This window comes from Cygnus olor, chromosome 9 (assembly GCF_009769625.2).
Source record: "Cygnus olor isolate bCygOlo1 chromosome 9, bCygOlo1.pri.v2, whole genome shotgun sequence".
NCBI classification, from domain to species: Eukaryota; Metazoa; Chordata; class Aves; order Anseriformes; family Anatidae; genus Cygnus; species Cygnus olor.
In genome coordinates this window covers 19,207,601-19,228,311 of record NC_049177.1, presented here as the reverse complement: position 1 = coordinate 19,228,311, position 20,711 = coordinate 19,207,601, and the positions used below count along the sequence as shown (strand labels likewise).

The 20,711-nt window shown below is 41.7% G+C and overlaps 1 protein-coding gene across 5 annotated transcripts in view; it reads left to right on the top strand.

Moving 5' to 3' along the window:
• The first annotated feature begins 333 nt into the window (after nucleotides 1-333).
• The window catches only part of PIK3CA (phosphatidylinositol-4,5-bisphosphate 3-kinase catalytic subunit alpha), a 43,525-nt gene continuing 23,147 nt past the window's right edge, over nucleotides 334-20,711 (top strand). For 3 of the 5 annotated variants that reach the window (XM_040566836.1, XM_040566834.1, XM_040566837.1), the window contains exons 1-5: nucleotides 334-480; nucleotides 15,001-15,414; nucleotides 16,960-17,169; nucleotides 17,779-18,029; nucleotides 19,682-19,927. In XM_040566836.1, the coding sequence (XP_040422770.1) occupies nucleotides 15,063-15,414; nucleotides 16,960-17,169; nucleotides 17,779-18,029; nucleotides 19,682-19,927 (1,059 nt within the window). In that variant the 5' untranslated portion in view covers nucleotides 334-480; nucleotides 15,001-15,062. Of the gene's footprint in view, nucleotides 481-10,492; nucleotides 10,746-15,000; nucleotides 15,415-16,959; nucleotides 17,170-17,778; nucleotides 18,030-19,681; nucleotides 19,928-20,711 lie in introns of those variants that run through there. The other 2 variants (XM_040566838.1, XM_040566835.1) reach the window with 2 other exon arrangements.

The following is a 20,711-nucleotide window of genomic DNA, read 5'->3' as shown; positions in this document are numbered from 1 at the left end:
CCTCTTTTACACCAACGTTTTATTTTTTAATTTTACAAATTTAAACACTTTTTAGAGAAAACTTTAAGCATTCCTGATGCTGCAGCCCGGGGGCCCGCTCGGGGTAGGCCGAGCCCCGCTCCCCACTGCCGCCCGGGGGCCTCCCCCCCTCAGCGCCCCTACGGGCCGACTTCGCCTCTCCGTGACGTCACGCGGCATGGCGTGACATCACTCTGCGTGACGTCACGCCGATTGACGCCACACCGCTCCCCCTCCCTCCCCTCCTCGGCAGCGCAAGCGCCCTACGGCCGCCCCCCTCCGCCTCGCTCCCCTTGCGGGCCGCGGTTCCCTTCCGGCGGGCGGCGCCTTCCCCGTCCGGGGTCAGGCCCCGCCGCCTTCCTGTTATTGCCCGGGCGGGAGGCGCGGGGCTGCCGCCGCCGGGGGCCGTGGGGGCGCTGCCCGGCCCGGCCCGGCCCTGCCCGGCTCGGAAGCGGCCGTGAGGTGAGCGAGGGGCAGCGCGGGGCCGGGCCGCGGCCTCCCCCTGAGGGCTGCTCCCGGCCCGTCGCGGCCCGGTGGGGGGGGGGGGTCCCCTCGGTGCCCGCACGCTGCCGCCCCCCGGGGATGGCTCCCGGGCTGGGGGCTCCTCAGGGCTGGGTCTCTCCCCGGGGATGCGGTGCGGGCCGTGTGCCCGCGGGGCTGCTCCTCGCCGGGGCTGGGGGCTTGTCGCCGGTGGTCGTGTGCGTGGGGCTGGGGGGTACCGGTGCTCGGAGCTGGTTTGTTCGCCCTTAGGGGCTTTGGTGCTGTTTCTCGAGGTATCAGAGCTGTGATTTCTGGTGCTGCTCTGTAAGGTCTTTCCCTCTGCCGGTTGTTTTTCTTGAGGGCTTTAAGAATGCGGCTGAGCAGGGATTCCTTTATAAGCACGGCGTATTCGGGATAAGTGTGAGTGAAGTGCAGGTTTCAGGCTGTAAATCTTTGCTTCAGTTGATCCTCCAGGGAGCCTGAAAGGAGTGGCAAACTGATTTCTGACTGGATTTCATAGCACTTCCATAGAGGAAACCTGATTCTCAACTCTGTTACCTACTTGTACCCTTACATCCCAGCTTAGAGCTTTAGCAAATTTTCACATTCATCATGTGGCAAAAGTTGACTTTGCCATCGCTGTCAGCATCATTCTTAACACACACACTCACACACACACATACATACACACGTTATTTTGTAGAGATGTTCTTGGAGCACTTGCTTCAGCTGTTTCTAAGCTACAATTCCGTAGTGCCTTGTAATAATCAAAGTCCACCTCTTGTTGTGCATAAACAACGTGAGTTCCCAGGGATATTCCAGTGCTCAGGGTGGTGGGGTTTAATGGTTTGTCTACTGTGGGGATCTCAGTACATAATCAGTTCTGAAATAAAGCCCCATGCAAACGTAAAATTTAACAATAAATAATGTTATTCTCCAACAATAACCATGGAAAAGCTCTTCCAGAGCAGTTATCTGGAAGCGTATTTTAGACGGTGTCATCATGTAGACAAACCCCGCGTTAGCCAAGCTCATAGTGTTTACAGGGGAATTTATGAAACCACAGAGCTCTGCCTGTGATCCATGAAATGCTCTGCTTTTTCATTAAGACAATAAGTACGACAGCTTCACAGCTGCAGTTGGAGTTCTGCTTGAGAAGATGCCCTGCGCTTCAGAGGTGTTAACTTGATGCCGAACTTAGCAACCTGGAGACAACACCTCATGTTTTTCAAAGAGTGCTCAAGCCCAGCCTACAAATCCATGCCCAGATGTTTTAGCCGTTCTGCTCCTTCAATTGCTCATTTAGAATTAATGGCAAAAATGTTTTGCTTCTTGTTACAGGTTACTTCCACTAGTTAGGGAACTGAGCATGTGTGTGTTTTTCTGGAGCGTTGTTTGGAAAAGGTGGTGTAGCTGAGCTGTTTACAAAGCAGTTGTGCTTTATTGGAAGTCATAAAGTAGCTCAGTGTTTAGTTAACTGTTTCTCTGTCAACCAGACTATTGCTGCTTTCTGAAAGCGGGTGGGGAACAGTTCTTCCTGGGTAGCTGTCCTAAAAAGTTGCTGGAGGTTTTGGACTAGGAATTTCTACAAGCAAGGGCTCTGCGCTTAATGTCACACTGTCTCACAAAACCAATGAGATCACAAGAGGCTTCCAGTTATTGGAAGTTATTGAAATCATATCTTTAAAAGGTGTTATTGCGTGAAGAACAGACTTCTTTCTGAAAACAGGTGTTCCTCAGATTGAAGTACGCCGTGTGCTTGTTAATGGCTTGCTCCTGTACAATGCAGTTTTGAAAAACTTTGATGATCATCGCAGGTTTTAAGTCAGAGATTTATCTGTAAATAAACAACAAACTTAAGGCTGGCATTGAGTCTGCAGAAATCACTTTGTTAATGAATAGATGTTTTATGTACAGAATCTTTTCCGTAGATTTGTTATGCTGATACATCAGTTTCAAATCATACCAGAAACACCAGCATCTCATAGATGGGTATCGTGTGTGTGTATATGTATATATACACACAGCTGCTTGCTTCGTCTAGTTGAGTACATTAACTACAACCCGTGTTAATTTTGACAAAGCGCATGAAAAATGTTGTGCTTGGATGAGAGGAAGCCAAGCTTTTTTTCTATTTAACTTTGATACAGGTGAGGAAACAGTTAAAACTGATTTTTTCGTGGTACGTAACTGGAGCAGGAATAGTACTTCAAAATTAGTCTTTCTAATTTAGTATTAATATAAAACTGAGTTTTGTCTTATTACTTACAATTTTGTAATTACTGGAAAATGTCTGAGATCTAGTAAGTCTCCTAGTCAAAGACATATGGGCCAAGTGTGTGTTTTGTGTGTGTCAGTGAGTTGGACGAGGAACATTAGAGAGAATGTGTTTGTACTTTGGCAAACTGGAAAAAAAAAAAAAGCTTCATACCTTGAAGTGTAAGGTAAGGTAGAGATTGTTTTTTTTTTCAGCTCTTCATGCATTGTGTTCCATCCATCTAGGAGTTTTGTCTCTTCCTTTTAAAAAGCCACAAATCCAGTTGCTCCAAGTGACGATGCCTGTCTGAAACTGTAGCTAAGACTAGAAGAGGCATAAAAATATTTAAGCTAAAACTGGATGGGAATTTTTACTCTTCAAGTTGAATGTGTCATGGTGAAGAATTGTTACAAGTTTCTCTTTGTAGTATCCTAATCCCAATGTGCATGGTGGAGAGAGAAAATAGATTTGTTTCTCTCGGTTTTTATTTGGACATCAAACATGTGAAGTGTGTTGAGTTTGGGGTTGGTTCAGATAGCTCCCAGAGGTCCTTTCCAGCTTGAATTATTCTATAATTCTATTTCTGAATGGTTGATGGAGTGTTAAATGAACCAGAAATAACTCTGAAATACCCTGTCTTTTTTCCTTGTAACACTGCTGTAGTGTTAACTTGAAAATAAAATTAAAAAAGAAAAAAAAAGCAGGGGGTACTAGGGGGAGTTAAACTGTTTTAAAAGGTTGCATTTTTTGTAAATTATGCAAATAAACTGTGGGCAAATGGGAATGCTGCAGACTGAGTAGTGTCTGTAGTTCTGAATCTGCCCTCTGTCTAAGCAATGGCTTTGCAAACAGTGTGTCTTTTTATTTTATATAGCATACGTTTACACTTCGCTTCTTGGAAAGTATTTTCCTAGTTAATTCTGGATCAAATTTTGTGAGAGGCAGTCTCTAAACCCTGTGCATTTCAAACAAGGAGTGTGAGGGACAGTGGAAATAATCGCTTGTTCTCTATTAACAGCATACTTTTCTCAAAGCTGGTAAAGCGGGGAATAAAAGCCCTTGGCAGGCATGATTGAGCAAGTACGCTCGCTGGGAATGTTTATGGTCTGCTTTTGAAAAGTTACGCCTGAGTACCTGAACTCTAGAAACAAGACAGTGGAGTTCAAAGAAACCAACTTACCTTCACAAAATTGAAGGAGAGAGAATGATGGAGGCCTTCAGAAGCCTTCACCTCGCTGGCATGCTTCGAACTCAGCGCAGCGGCAGAAGTAAATCAGCTCTGCTGCGGTCTAGTGTGAGAGCAGTCGGGTCAAGTGTAGGACTTCAGGTTCAATGTTCTCCTGGTTTGTGCCTCATTGCTTTTTACTGGTAGCAGGCTGGGTATACCTCAAATCTTTTTTTCTTTTTTTTTTTGTCCATCCTGTAAGTTAATTTTCTCAAATTAACCTAAATCCTTGGATTTTATGTAGGGAAACTGTGGCAGTTTCACTTACAGCTTCCAGTTAAAGGAATAATTGCAAGTGGAGCTTCTGAGGATTGTGAAATGCGAAGCATGTTTGTGAGATACGGGAGGCTTAGTGAATTGACTAAAACTTAACTGTAAAGTTCTCTGAAATTGAGACAGCTGAGTCACATTATTGGCTGTACATTGTGACCCTCTTCTAAGGCAAAGAAACGTAGAGAAACATCCCTTGTGTATTTTCTTTCAAAGTCCAAACAGAAAAGAAAGGAAAGGGAACTGGAAGTTTGCCTCCTAGATTGTACAGTATGTCAAAAGACTTATCTGTGGCTCAGACTTAACTGTTTTTTTCACACTAATTATTTATTTAAGGTGCAAGCCAGCCAGTCTTTTGCCAGTACTTAATGTGGCAGTTAATTATGATGAATGCGTCTTCCAAGACTCTTCCTGACTTCTTTTGATTCTTGCTGTTAGCCTGGGTCATGGTCCCCATCCAGAAGCATAGATTTTCTGCTGTGATTGCATTTGTTGTCTGGGAAATGTCTTAAACTCGCTGCTAAACAGCTGAAAGTCCTTGTGGTGGACATGACCTTTGTTTTTTTTCTCTTTCAATAGAGCAAAAGGTTATGCCTTGTTGCAACCTAATTCAGTCTTTAAGATATTAGCAGTCAATAAAGAAACAAGCAGTTCTGGAACGTCCTGAAAATGCAATAAGCCTTGAGCAGGACTAAAAAGAAAATATCTAAAATTCCGAACTTCAGCTGAGACAAATCCACCATAAGTAGAAATACCTGCCTGCTCTCTGATCTGAATACAATGGAACAAAATTTTTTGAACCTTGAGACTTTGGCATCTGACTTCCTAGAGAAGCGATGAGACTAATTTTTATAAAGATGTAGGCAAGCTAAGCACTGACCATCTGGGCTTACAGGCACAAATAAAGTAACGCTGACCAGAGAGTGAAGGCTGGTTTTCTGTGCAAGCACAGGGGAGATGAATTGTTTTTCTCAGACTTCACAAATATGCTTTGTGTGGTGAGATATGTTATTACCTAACTTTGGTGCTTGTGCCATTAAGTGACTTTTCATTAAGGATGGAAAACAACAAATTGACTCTTGATGACAGACATAGCTTTAAAATCAAGTTAATGTGGTTAACATGGGGAGAAGCTTCTAGATAGAGCTCCCTTTGGGAGACAGGAAGTAAATACCTCCATTCCAAATAATACTCTAAAATATGCATGTTGTGGTCATTAAACTGCTTAGATTATAAAACATACCGCTTAGTCTTCATTTCGGTATTTATGTTCCCAGCTCTGAGCAGAATAATCAGCAAATGCTACGGCTGGATTTTAGAAGTGGAGATGGTACTAGCAAAACCGAAAACTTCTCTTCTGCTGGGTTTTGAAAAGTGTATGTGGCTGTCGAGCATCCAGTTCTGCTTATCAGTGGATCAAGACAGTCTCCGTTGGTGGGAGGAAAATAGTTAACAAATTGTATTTCATATTCTTGCAGTTTCATGCTGTTACCTTTGAGATCTTCGGTTTTGATGTTAAGTACTGTAGAAGAGCACTTGTCCCAAGAAAACCTCTTCTGTCTAAGTGAAAGAGCTAATTTTTAAGCAACATCCAAGCCTGTGCCTGTGAGTGCCACTTCTAGTCTAGCAAGCTCGTTATGGGGATTTATAATAAATTGTGTGTGTTTTGGTGTAAAATAGTACGTGAAATTGAGATGCTGTCTTTGTAGAGGATATACTTAATGAGTAATGTGATTTTTTTTGATGCGGTCTTTATCTAAAATAACATATTTAAAGTGGACTTTAACATTTTAATTCAATAGGTGAAGCTTAATTACTTTGCTTGTTAGTAAATCCTAATAAGTTGTCTTTCTCTTCAACTTGCCCCAAAATGGAGGAGAAAGCCCCACTGTAGTTATCGCTGCCGAGCAGCACTCCCTTGATCTTAGATAGCTCCGACTTGGAATGTTTTGACGTGTAGAGGAAGATGGCATAACTACTACTGAGAGAGAAAGGATGTGAACTGGTGAGCAACAAAACTACACGAACAAAAGGAGAGTAAAAGCTATCCCTGACTCTAGAGCCTCTGCTTGAGTGTATTGTCAAATTTGAGAAGTGTAACCATTATTACAGCTTCTGATCTCTTCTTGCTGTCCTTGTGTGTGAGCAGGTTTCATTTAAAAAATCTAAAAATAAAAACAAAATAAAGATGGGTTAGATGACTTGCCAGTGTGGTTACTCTCCCTAATTGGTGTTTCTCATGGGCTAGAATTAAATCCAAGACACTTAAGCTTGTGTGATGTTGTTTCAGGGTTAAACTCACCAGGTTTCCAGTCCCTTTGAATATATACATTTGCAAAAGCATTAACAGAATGTTTCCAAAGCACCTCGTATTAAAAACACTTCTTGTTTGAGATGTATAAAGTGCTCTTAATAGCAGACACTGACCACCACTAGTGTAGCTTTGGCTTTTTCAGAGAAAGTTCGGTCACCGCAATACAGCCCTTCTAGCAGAGCTCTGATCGTAGGTAGGCAACACATCCCAACACGTCCACGTGTTTAATCTGCTGTGGAAATGAAAGCGACTTTCCAAGCAGGGGAGTTGAGAAATCTTCAAGTTATTGTGGAGAAGTTGATGGTATTCAGTGGTTACATGCCTATGAGCTTATGTCACTTTCTTCTCAGGAAAGTTCATGTTATTTGTAAATATCTATCTAGGCAAATACTGGCAGTTGCTTTCAGATATAGTAAACGTGGATTGGGAAACAGTTTGGGACACAGCTTGAAGTACAGGCAGGAGGTGCACTGGCAGCAAGCTCAACATCTGGTCAGCGCTCCCTGGAACTAGTGCTTTCGCAACCAGGGCCAACAGCTGGAACCAAAACGCATGGACGCTCCTCCAGGTTTCACAGAAACTTCACTTATTTATAGCTCAAATAGAGCTGTCAGTAATTCAGTCAACAGAAGCATCCTGCACAGAGGCCCCGTTTCCTGGCGCCCTTAAGCTCACCACACCTAAGTGACGTTTGGGAGGGGGTGATGTCCTGCAGGAGCACCCATGGGTGCTGAACACTTTGCAGCCCAGGGGCGCCCTGTGCTGCCACACGGGTAAGCCTTGACTCTGCTCAGGTAGTCAGTAAAGGTCTTCGTCATCCTCTGTGGAATACTCCCGGTGTTTACCTTTCAGCAGGGTTATCTTCTGCTAAACACATAGGTAGCTCCTCACAGAGGCTGGCTCTGCATCACAGGCTGCTGGGAGTGATGCTCACTATTTTTAACTGACTCTTAAAAAGCCCTACTACTCTCCTGTGGTGGCTGTAGGTTGTGAAGAAGTAGGTGACTACTGCAGGGCAGGATTCCCAGAACTGGATGGCTTTGCCTCCTCTCTTATTCTACGTCTCTGTCTGGGTAGGCTAACTGCCTGAGGGCTGTGTTAATTTTAGTTGTTTGTAGGGCGAGAGGGGTTTGCTGCAAAATCTAAATTTTTCACCTAGGTAGCTGTGGCTTTGCGTTAACTCCGTCACAGACTTTCGTTCAACAAATGATTTTAGGGAGTTAGGAAATGCCTCAGTGGAAAATGCGTGGGGGTTGTTTTGGTTTTAGTTTAGGAGCTTCAAAAACGAAATGAAACGCTACTTCCATGGCTTTTGCTGAGGCATGTTTGTTTTTTTTTTTTTTATAAATGCTCTGTCAAAAGTGAAGCTGCATCCCAACTTCTGTTTGCCAGTAAATAAATTGTAATGTGTGTTGTTTTTTTCTTTTTAAGGAAAGTCAGCACATCTATGCAAACTAAACCTATGCTGTTACAAAGGCTGTTTGGCCACAGAAGTGAGTGAAGACAGAAGAAATGGAAAACTAGTTTATATTTGGATTACAGAACAGAAACTTCTGTCTTCCAGTTCGCTCTTCTATATGTAATATTTAAAAAACCTGCAGAGTTGCAGAAATACTGCTAGCCAGTGCCACCTCAAAACTTAATTCTTATTTTACGCTGTTGCTTTCAGGGTCTGGAGCAATTCCTTCAGTGCAGCAGAAACCTTTTATCTCAATTTACCGTTGCTCTCAGACATTGTTCTAAGAAACGTGATGTGGGCTGTATGCACAACGTGCTCTAAGTCAAAATCTGTTGAGTTCGGCGTTTTCAGCTTCTCTTTAGTAAGGGAAGGGCTCGTGGGGTGGGTCTGCTGAGGAAAGATAAAATTAATAAACGGCGGTTGGCCTGATTTCAGCCCAGTTTTCTTAGGAACGTGCGTTCCCCTGTGCCCCCATCCCCGGGAGCCGGTGGGGTGCCCAGCAGCCAGAGCCCTGCCTGCGTCTGCTCGCTGCAGCGGAGGGGAAAGTGCCACGCTCTGGGGGCTGTAGTGCCCCAGCGTCCCTCTGCGTTTCTTTCCCTGCCCTTCTAGGTATGGTAGCAGGAGGAAATTTTCCCTCTTTTTCCGTAGGACTAGAGGGTCACCTTGCTGCAGCACAGAGTTGCCCCCCAAAGCCGGGGGGCAGCTCCAGGAAGCCCCCGTGGCCCAGCTGCAGCCCTGCCCAGCTGCTTGCTTGGGCGAAGGCTGGGAGCAGCGCACAACACCTGGATTCGTCCTGCTCCTTGTCCTTGTCCCTGTGCCAGCACTTCCTGTTTTTAAAGATCCTGTTTACTGTCTGGGTTCCAAATATCCCAGGAAGGGGGGAGGATGGGAAGAAACAGAAAGAAAAGTAAACAGTGTTATTTAAGGTGGAGCTTAATGTTTACGTCTGTGCGTGTATATATAGCATTTGTTACCTATCCAGTCCAGTTTCGTGGAAGAAATTCTGGAGTAATCTTTTGTTTACATCGTTCTCTGCTGATTTCCAAAAGCAGAAGACTCTGCATGCAAAAACTGAAATTGAAGCCCCGTGTGTGTTTTGTCACCGATGTAAAAGAGCATTAAAGAAAATATGTAATCATGGGAAAATCTTCTTTCTGTTGGTACAAAGTGGCTCGTCGCTCTGATTTTTGTTGCCTAACGTGGAGGCTTTTGACTTAAACACCTTGAAAGGATGGGAGTGCTGCTCAGCGAGCTCCAGGGCGCGCACCTAGCTGCGGAGGAACGGCCCCAGCCCCAACAGTCCCACAGGGGAGTAGTTCTTATCCCATGTGCCTGCAGCCAAGCTGTGGTCAAAATAGTGAGTAAGAACACGTATGGAGAATAAAGAGGAGATGCAGTGCCTTTCTGCCTTTGCACTGCGCCTTGGGACTGCTAGTCTCTGTGAGTACAAGATCCTTTCCTTTAAGGTAAAGCTGGAAGTGGAATTATTGAATGATTTTGGTCTAAAAAGAGAGATTTCATTCCAGGCTTTCCTTTGTTTAACAAAGAAAACAAATCTGCCCTTAACTGGCAGAAAATGTTCTAGGACAGACATTCTGCTCTTGGTATGTCACGGGATCCCTAGGGAAAAAGCACAATCGTGGTGGGAGTCGCAGAGGTCACCAGCGACTTGCAAATGCCTCTTTCTCGTGCTCCTGTTTGCGTGGCTCCCAGGCAGCGAGTGGGGCTGCACACAGCGTGCTCGCACGGGTGGGGGCGGTCAGGGGGCTTGGAAAATAGTGTGATGTCAAGACCACAGAATTTATGAAGGTGCTTTGTTTTTCTTATTCCTGCTGGAATCTTTTTTTTTAAATATTTCTGGATTTAAAATCTGTTCATCTTGTGTTTTTTTCAGCTGTTTGATACTATATTTTTTTCCAGTAATTTTTCAGTATTGGCTGGCAATACTACATAGTGAGTTCTTTTTTTTCTGAATGACCTCACCATTGATTTTACGTGTGGTTCCTGGATGTCACTACAACCGGAATCAAAGGATATTATTTTCTGAAACAAACAAACAAAAAAATTTGCATGTGATAGAGCTCTGAATGAACTAAACTAAAACTGAGTTTCACTAGTTTCCAGTGAGAAAAAATGCTGTATTTCAGCTGTACTACAATTGTACAGATGCTACCAATAATGTTAATTTTTTAGCTCAGTCCAGAACAAAAATACTCGGCGCTGTTGGGGTGAGGGGGAGAAGTATGTAACTCCAAGTAAAACTGATACTGTTTAGAAGTATTTGCCTGTCTGTTTCACAAGGAAACAAAATGCTATGAGATGTGTTTTTGACTGTTCAATCCCTCTGCGTGCTCGTTTCCCGTGAGCTGCTGGTTGTGATCAGATAAGCAATTCTGCGTATTTGCGCCTTTTCTGTGAAAGAATAAAGACAAAAATAATACATAAGAGATACAGACACGTAACTTGCAGTGCATCAGTCTCCTGCTCTCTGTTAGAGACAAAGCAAATGGTGCTACTGCGCGTAACAATGCTGTAAGGGAGGACAGTCCCAGACATCTTTGTACTAGTCTTCCTGCAGTTTGGAAAAATGCCAGCTTGGCAAGCAGGAAGAACAAAAGGACAAGACTGAAAATATCTAGTCTGAGGCAGTCGTACTGTCACCACGCAGCAGGTTTGGACAGCAGCAAAATGAGACAGGCAGCTCTGCCCAGTTTTCTTCATGGTGAGTTTTGGGATGACTGCGTCTGACGATGACAGTAAAACGTTTTGGTCTTTAGGAAGTTTGAAATTTCAGGGACAAAACAGAATATAGAATATAGTTTGCGTTCTGAAAAGGGTTACTTTTGTTGCAGGCTTTTTATTTTTTCATGACTTTAGCTTTGGGGATTCCATAGAAATAAAAATAGCTTGTTTGGGGGAATTGGCTGTAGCTGGTTCTTCTGCCAGTTTGATAGCGAAGTGAGCAAATCATCGAACCCACTCATGAGTGTGCAGTAAATTGGAATCTATAAACGTGGTTGGGTTGTTCAATGAGCAGAAGAATTTTTCATTTGAAGACAGTGGTAAGAGTCTGGAGGAACCTTCTAACTGGAAAAGAATTCAAATCTCCATACAAATCTTAATGAGCAGCTCTTTGATACCAAAGATACCAATTATTATAAGACGTTACTACATCCTGTTTATGACAGCAATGAAATGAGATTTGTCTTACAATTGGAAAAGCTAATGGACTTCAATTAAAGTTTAGAAGTTTATTGAATGACTAACTCAGTTTCAAGCACGGACTGATAAAATTGTATCAAGTGCTCAGTCTGCCCTTTTGCATTAATTTTGGTCTCCTAGTTTACCAAAAGCAAATTTCGAAGCCTTTTATCCTTTTAATCCCTTATCCTAAATTCTGTAGTTGTTTGACTGCAGCTGATTTCTATCCTATAAGAATATAGATCATATAAGCTAGCATTAATTTGATAAGCATGGAAGCAAGTAGGAATCAGTATTTTGAGAGGCATGTTCTTTCACTTCCCTCTTTTTTCCTCCACGTATTTTATTTTTGAATGGAGTTTCAGAATTTGATCGCTGTTGATGCTTAGCAAGGCTAGCGATGGAGAATGTGCTTAATGGATCAGGAGGGCTGTAATGAGTTCAAAAGAATATGGTCTGATCAGTGGGTGCTTTCAGTTTGGCTTTCTGACCATCTGTGGTATCCCGAAGCTTTTGGCAGAGGAACAAGGTTTAAGGTATTTTTGGAAGGTCAGAAATTACAGGTGTGATGTCGTGATCATTTGATGTGTTTGCATGGAGCCATAGCTGGATCTAAATCTCTCTAGAATTCTCTTAAATTATACTCCTTTGACTGTCGAAGAACATAATTGATTCTCTTTATTCCAGGCAGCCTTCCAGATTTGAAAGTGTACACAGAAACACAAGCTGCCAACTATACTTCAAAACTGTTTCTGTTTACATTTTTGCTTTCCAAATCCAAACCCTGGAGGCGTGCTTACATGCACAAATAAAATGAATGTGCACACAAAATGAGTATATACACAGCTCCAGCACATGTCCGTTTCCCAATTTAAAACAAAGCTGCTGTTTTGGTGCAGTTGCTCTAAAAACAGTGTCGATTTTGGGCTGTCCCTTTTGGCCCGTTTGCAAGTCTTTGTTCGGAGGGAAAAAAAAGTATTGGCAGTTAATGTTTGATTTAAAAAAAAAAAGTCAAGGATGACATTTATTTGGAATAGATAGCATCTAGAAGGATTTAATATGTATATGTGCCCTGCAGTCCTGCTCCCTGCCCTGCATAGACCCCAGCGTTCATCTCAGGCTCCACGGTGCTCTCGGTAAGGCAGCTGAGACAGCAGAACCCAAACTGAGAAAGGAAAAGTGAGTAATTCTTCCCCACTTCAATCCGTCTGAGCCTGTAAGGAGCTGGCACAGGGAGCGGGGTGCCAGCGTGATGAAGAATGAGAACACCTGCCTTGGGCAGGGAGGAGATGGGCTCCAACAACCATCAGTTCAGAGAAGCCTAACCAGGGCTGTGGAACCGAACTTAAAAGACTGCAGGTGTAAACTCAGTCCGCGCTGTGAATACCTAATTTGATTGTGGTTCATCTATATTATCGTTGTTTGTATGTGGGGACAGAAAAGTTCTTACGACTGCATATTCTTGCTTTGTTTTTTCATGCTGGTATATGCATTAACAGTAACGTCTGTTTGCCTATGCTTGTAATTAAGAAATGTAAATATAAACATGTGATTCAGCTGTACGGAGAGGGAGTCTTGCTCATGCTTCACCTGATCAAAAAAGATGGTTTTTAACCTGTGTATTTCTTTTTATCTGTAGACTGAGGATGGTTATCAGTAATTCATAATTCTCCAAGCTGCTCTGAGTGGTGTTATCTGGGTTTATTCGTAACGTTTTGTAATTGGAAAGCTTTCCTGGTCTGGCTCTTTAAGTACACCACGAGTGTGCTTAGACCTTTCCATTTTGGTGCCTGCTCACTGAGACCATTACAATGATGAAGCAAATAAAACAGCTTCTTTAAGCTGTTTTTCAAAAAGAAGTCGGTAGCAAAGCCCTTCTAAATATGCATGAGGTGTTAGTGGAAAAGCGTTTTTCTAAACCTGCAGTGGCACTTCAGTACTTCTGCTGATAATTTGAAAAGCCCAAACTGCAACTACAAAGAAAGGAAGAAAAAAAAAAAAGATAACCCTATTGGTAGCGAGAGTTGCTTAGGAAGTAGTGGATTTGGGAAAACATCATTTTCATTCTAATGCATCTTAAGCACTGAAGTGTGGCAAAAGTAGGTACTGGGCATACTTGAAAGAAAACACTTCCAACAAGTCATTTCTGTTGTTGTCAATACCCTCCCCCTTTGTGTTTTTAAAGAGAAGAAACCATGATAGAGGGTCCACCTGGAGAAGGTTCTTTAATGGGAAGATGGCTGAGGAGGGTTTGAGAAGAGCAGCCTGGTCGTTTCCTGGCCCTGTGCTTTCAGGACACTTGGCTGAGGGAGGAGGAGTGATGGCCTGCTCTTTAGATGTCTGTTGATATTACCTTTTCTCATAGTGGACATGCTGAATGTAATGAAAGTATGGGCTAAGTGTATGTGATGCACTGTTAGACATTTCCTTAATGCGTGATGACCTCTGAGGCAGTTCAGTGCGCTGCAGCGACTGCTTAGGTCCGTGATAGGTAGTGCAGTGAAATGTCTCTGCTCAGGGGCAGTCAGAAAAGCAGCCAACTTGGAAAACAAAAGAAAACACGGCCGCGGAATCACAGAATGGTTTGGGTTGGAGGGGACCTTGCAGATCATCCAGTCCAGCTGCCACTGCCGTGGGCAGGGACACCTCACTCGGTTGGGTTTCTCAAAGCCCCATCTAACCGAACGTTGAACATTTCCAGTGATGGGGCACCCACGGCTTCTCTAGGCAGCCTAGGTGGTCAGTACTTAAACGTGTGCGTAGTTTGGCCCCAGACTATGCTGTGCGGCTGTGGTTGTTCTCCCTTTCCTTTGCAGAAAGGGTACGGTAAGGCTGGGAGAGACACAAGGATGAGGAGGAGGTTAGAAATATGTAATGACTTCGGAGCAGAGAAGGACTAGATAGCTGGTATGAAAAAGAGGTGGTGGGGAGCACGTGATAGGTCTCTGTAAAAGGTAAGAGCAATGAATGCGAGATCAGGAGCTTTGTTTCATTGCAAGAAATCTAGGACATCTGGTGAAAGGAGCAGGCTTTAGAACAAAGAAAAGCAGATACCGTGCAACGTGGGATGTTGTTCTCTTGTCACAGGATGGCTGCGTTCTGTGTGTGCTTGAGAACTTCCCAGACAAACTCGATTGGACTTGGTAGATTTCTTTCATGAATGCAGAAACATTGCCAGGGTAAAAATGTAAAATAAATAAATAAATAGCAATGACTAGGAGAGTTTATTTGTGAAATACCACTGTCAGCCTGCTCCTTGTTTGGCATCCATCATTGGCCACTGGGCTATACAACACAAATACAATTTTTCTTGTACCTGTTTTAAGTCAGTGTGAGCTAGTGCTGCTGAAAGGTCAGACGTGTCCCCTCCCTCCCCCTGGCTTGGCAAAGATGTTTCTGCAAGCACTGGAGAAGCTTAAACTTGCTGGAAAATAGTTTTAATATTAGGTATTTTCATCCCCTGTGCTATTTAAGTGTTCTAACCATAAGTATATAAACCCTGGGTCGAAAAATTAGTCCTTTTTTCTTTTCCAAATCATATGCATTTGGGCATTTTTTTTCCCACGCCAATGTGGTTCTATTAACTGTTTTATTTGAGTAGATATTTATATTAAATGCATGTTCCTTACTGGTTTTATCAGGTTTGTTTTTATGATGTAAAACATAGCTGTGAAATGGATCTACAATTGTAAGAAGTGTTTGATACAAATTATCAGAAATTCTTTCTGATTTTTATTTTAAATTTTAATGTTTAAATTTCTGATTTTTCTTCTTAGGTTTACTCATACAAATCACTGCTTGAAAAACTTCCAGTACAAAGTTATCAAAAGACTTAAAAATGCCTCCACGACCATCGTCCGGTGAACTATGGGGCATCCACTTGATGCCACCGAGGATCCTTGTGGAGTGTCTTCTCCCAAATGGAATGATAGTGACTCTAGAATGCCTCCGTGAGGCCACGTTACTAACTATTAAACACGAACTCTTTAAAGAAGCGAGAAAATACCCTCTCTATCAGCTCCTTCAAGATGAATCTTCTTACATTTTTGTAAGTGTTACGCAAGAAGCAGAAAGAGAAGAGTTTTTCGATGAAACACGGAGGCTTTGTGACCTGCGGCTATTTCAACCTTTTCTAAAAGTCATTGAACCAGTAGGTAACAGAGAAGAGAAGATTCTTAACAGAGAAATAGGTGAGATTATTTGTATTTAACCGTAGCTAATCTGCTTAGCTGGTTTCTCCTCTTCCAAACACAAAACAATTGAAATGAATTATGTTTGTCACCTCTTGCAGCTGTATGTGTCAAAGCTTGCATTTCGTAATTGTTAGGTGGTGTATCAAATGTCTAAAGATACTGATCATAGTTAAGACAACATTTGTAAACTGGGAATTAATTTCTTTTTTGCTATTCTCAGTTGAATTCATATGCAAATTTCTCACATTGCATATTTGCAGCTGTATATGAGTTAGACCGTTTCTTTTGCTTGTCTCTAGTTAGCAGGATTTCATATTATCGCAGAGCAAAGCTTTATTGTAACTTTTATTTGGGAAACCAATCTTTGTTTTGAAGTTTGCAGAACTGTGATAGCCAAGAGAAAGTAGAAGAGAGTTTCATTACAAACTTCAAATCACATTTGCAATAGCACAGTTTTTAGTACTGTTTTACCTTGCTTAGAGTAGCGTTTTAGGACGGAGGTGGGTTTTTCCCCCCTTTCATACAAAAAGAGCATTGGTAGGTGAGGGGGAACGTGACAAAAACACCTGAAGGAGACTTACTGTAGTATTTTGAATCATCTCTGGAGAAGCTTTTCACTTTCCACTATCCATTGAGAAAGTACAGGGAGCCTAGCATATGTTTTGGTATCTAGGTTAAGTATCTAAATTCAGCCAGGGCAAGCATACCCCCTCCCTCGTAGTTGCTAACAGATGTGTATTGCAGTGGTAGGGACTTGTCAACTGGAAATACTTGTTTTGGGGAGCTCCTAATTGTTAAATTATTTAATTGTTATGAATACATCATGGGTAAACTCCTTCTGTCTTGTAAAACTTAACCTGTTCAGGACTTGGAGAGAACAGTGGTTTTACCTAACTGTGCGTGGAGATAGTTGGAAAGCTTTCAAATCTGAGCATTCGTGCAAAAATAATTATTTATGAAAGTAAATGGAATTAGATGTAAGACTGAAGACTTGAGAGGAATGGACCCTTATTACGTGAATCTTTGCTAAGGAGCTAAGTTCAGTATCTCTTGGGGTGCTTGTCACATCTTTAATAGTGGAGTTAATCAAAAACTTGAAGAGCTGTCATTAAGTTGTAAGCAAATTTGGTAATGGTTCAAATGGCTACTAATAATCCTGTCAGGGTTTTAGAGAAAATCAGTACCACATTACCTCTGATCCTCTCTGAAATCTTTGTGCCGACTTTAAAAGAAGTTTATTGCTGATTCTTTTCCTCCACGAGCAGTATTAGCAGTGAGTTTGGTGATTTAAGGCTTCCAGGATTTTCAGTAAACACACATCTGGTTTTTAACCTTTTCTGTGATTGTTGAGTGAACTTAACTTCAGAACTGCGTTGTTCTTGAATGACAAAACAATTATGTATAAAGTGGAAGCCAGTGGTTAACACAGAAGTATTTTAGGTTATATTTTGCTTGCAACATGCTTTTTTTGTCAGTGGTAGAAGGAATCTTTAATTTAGTTTTCAGTTGCAATTACTTCCTCATGCTTCTGCAATATTGTAGGTTTTGCTATTGGCATGCCCGTCTGTGAATTTGACATGGTTAAGGATCCTGAAGTACAAGACTTCAGAAGAAATATTCTTAATGTTTGTAAAGAAGCAGTGGATCTTCGAGATGCCAATGCACCACACAGTAGAGCATTGTACGTCTGTCCTCCAAATGTAGAGTCTTCACCTGAACTACCCAAACACATATACAATAAACTAGATAAAGGTAAGAAAAATATTTATTGTAGACACACAATGGTTTTTTGCATGTGATTGCAGTCACAATACAGCTGGTGACTTAGGTAAATGACTGTTTTATGTAGTATATTTAGTATACTGCACCAGTATCATAACCTTGAGTTATTCAGAATAGCTTCCTTAATAGTGTGTAGGTTCAAAATGCAAACAGCAAAATTTTAATGTTTTTTGCTGTTCTAATAACTTATATTTCAAGATTTAAAGGTGGTAAATAGTAATTTCTTTTAATGGGCAGAAACAGCTTGTTGGCTCTTCGGTTTTCTTCAGTTCTCAGAAATGCTGAATTAAATGATATTGAATCACTGAGTTATCTTACAGTTGTCAAGGATGGAACAGTTAGTGCTGTTTTCTTGAAGGCCGAATGAATAGTCAGTATTTGTATTATAATATTCCTAACCTCTAGGAGTAAAAGTTCTTGAATTTACATTGGAATCAAAAATAAGCTGAGGGCACCTAGTTCCTTGTACTGCAAGTAATTCTCTGTAGTTTGGGGTTTTGGGGGTGGGAAGGGGGAGATGGTTTGTATGTCTGTTGAAACTGTGTTGAAAATGATAACATTGTTTCACATCTATTCTAGGGCAAATTATAGTTGTGATCTGGGTAATAGTCTCACCAAACAATGATAAGCAGAAATACACCTTAAAAATCAATCATGACTGTGTGCCTGAGCAAGTTATTGCTGAAGCAATTAGGAAGAAAACACGAAGTATGTTGTTGTCGTCCGAACAACTGAAGCTTTGCGTGTTGGAGTACCAGGGCAAGTATATTTTAAAGGTGTGCGGCTGTGATGAATACTTGCTAGAAAAATATCCGCTGAGCCAGTATAAGGTGAGTAACATAATGGATTTATTTTGAAGTACATTGAAATAATCCAAATTTATGAGGGAGAAAAGTGATCAATTTTATGACTTGCTTTTTATTAAATTAGTCGAAAATGTAGAAAGTAAAGTGTATGTGTCTTTAAACTAATTGGCTAATGCACGTGCATTTGACTTGTGTGCATATTTGTTGCTGTATTTCAATTGTGGCAGGGAAAGGTAATTGAAGTTAGGATTTAGATCACTGGTTTATTTTTTCTTCTCTAAATGAAGTAGGAGTTTACCTCTAATATTAGTGATAAATCAGTGGCAGGTGCTTTCAGAAATATCCCACGTTTCTGATGGCAAGAGATGAGTTATGCTTGAAGGGGCTGATGTAATGCAAAAGGAAATTTGATCAGATGTTGAATTACGAAGCAACCATTGCTCCTGTGGATCTTCTCCCTTCCTCCTTTAGAGGTTGGAAAAAAAAATAAGCAAACTTTCTTGGTTTACTGTTAATTACATCAGTCAACTTTTTGATCTTATGAAAGGGGAGTGGTAAACTGCCAGCACTGCATTAATCATTGGTAAATCTTCCTTGTGGCTGTCCGTCCTTCAGTGCCTTGGTTTTGTTAGTGCTCTGAGTGTGACAGAACTGCTGACAGAAGAGCATCTGAGCAGCCCTCTCTGGAGTAGACAACAATGTTACCCTGTAGATTTCCTGACAGACTGCAGTTGCTTCCTCTTTGAAAAATGTATTGTTGTAATAACCAGCTTCCATTCCTTCATCTAAAATGGTTGAAAATCTGCTCTCCGGAGCAATGGAAGGAGGAGAAAGGGGGATGGGGGATCCTGAATAATGGGAAAAGAAACTTTATACTATGGGAGCTGGGGAACAAGGGCAAGCATACGTGAATAATTTTGTGCAGTCAGGAGATCAAACGCTAGACCTATTTGATCTAGTGTGGTTTCTTCAAAAGTATCTGGTATGCCTTTACTGTGCCACAGAAGAACTTACTAATTACAGTCCAGAGCTGGACTCGTCTTAACACATTGTATTTTGTAGTGCTGTTGCCAGACTAAATGCTCTTAGCAATGAGTCCTGAGTGGACGCCACACAGGCTTAAAGCTTGAGTCTGTCAGGATCAGTGCTGAGCTGAAGGCGATAAGTACAACAGAAGCAAAAATGAACATCCCTGCCCTTTGTCTTGTGCTTTCTACCTGTGATTAGGAGTATCGTGGGCACCTGTACTGTGTCTGCACATACATGCTGTGTATTAGTACAGCAGCATGCAAGGCAGAAAAAAACTAACCTGCTTCCAGGAACCAGCCCTGATCTGGAAGCAATCTGGTTTGCTCTGCACTGTGCCTGAACCAAGGAGCCCTACAAGGCACCAGACTTGTCTTTTGTCAGCTCTGTTCTCTGTCTTCAGTTCACACTTCAGCTGTTGTAGACATTGTTCATACCCCAAAATCTGTTTGAAGCACTGCTGTGCAGTCCTACCCAGCAATGTATTTAAATTGTTGAATGTTATAACTAAAAACTCCATAAAGGTTTTACATAAAGGGACAGTGATGAGCTGCTTCTGCTTTTATATATTTTTCTGATGCTTTTACATATTGATTACCAAGAGTGTACACTTTGAAAACACATTGAATTTTGGTTTTGTTTTCTTGCAGTACATAAGAAGTTGTATAATGCTTGGTCGCATGCCCAATCTGATGCTGATGGCTAAAGAAAGCCTATATACTCAGTTGCCACTGGATACCTTTACAATGCCATCTTATTCCAGGCGTATCTCTACAGCTACACCCTACATGAATGGAGAAGCTACAGCTAAATCCCTGTGGACTATAAATAGTGCTCTCAGAATAAGAATTCTCTGTGCAACCTATGTAAATGTGAACATTAGAGACATTGACAAAGTAAGGAAAATGCTGTTATGGAATCCCGTGGTTTTCAGCAGCTCATGGCTTCCCTCCTAAATTTTCTGTTCCATGTTTACAATTGGGAAACAGTTGTTATGTAACATGTTGGAAAATTATATCCTTGTGCCATTTAAATTTAAGCACTCAATTCTGAAAAATACAGCTATGTTCTAACATCTACAAACTTTTGTATACTACTGAAAAACGCATGAGTTGTGGTATTCAGCTAAATATTCTGCTTGACAGGAGCAGAACTGAGTTCGTGTAGTTCACTTCAGCTGAGTATGTAATGGATAGAAAAGCAAAACCCATGTTATCTTCCACATTCTAAACAATGAGTATGTTCAAGAATTTCTTGCAGTAATTGGGAACGCATTTGATAAGGGGATGCTGGATAGTGTGTTGTTATCTTTTTCAGAAAGGGAGGTATGGGGAGATCAATGAGAAAAGGCATGTAGGGCTTAATCCTACTGAAGTCATACAAGAAGTCTGACTCTCTAACTTTCTCAGAATTTGTCTGTTTGGTCCTTTCCTTTGCTGTAGTTTGGCACAAGAAGTGATAATAAATTCCAGTTTATTTTAGAAGTTCCTTTCAGGTTTATTCCTGTATTTTTAAGAATAGTTTAGCGAAAATAATAAGGAAAAAGACCAAAACCTATTTTTTCATAGAAGGTTGTGCATATATACTATACTAAACACATTGCAGAGCATGAAAAAATGTGGGTTGAGGGGTGATGATGCTGTTTTTTAGGGGGCTGGGGTGTTTTGGTGTTTTTTAGCC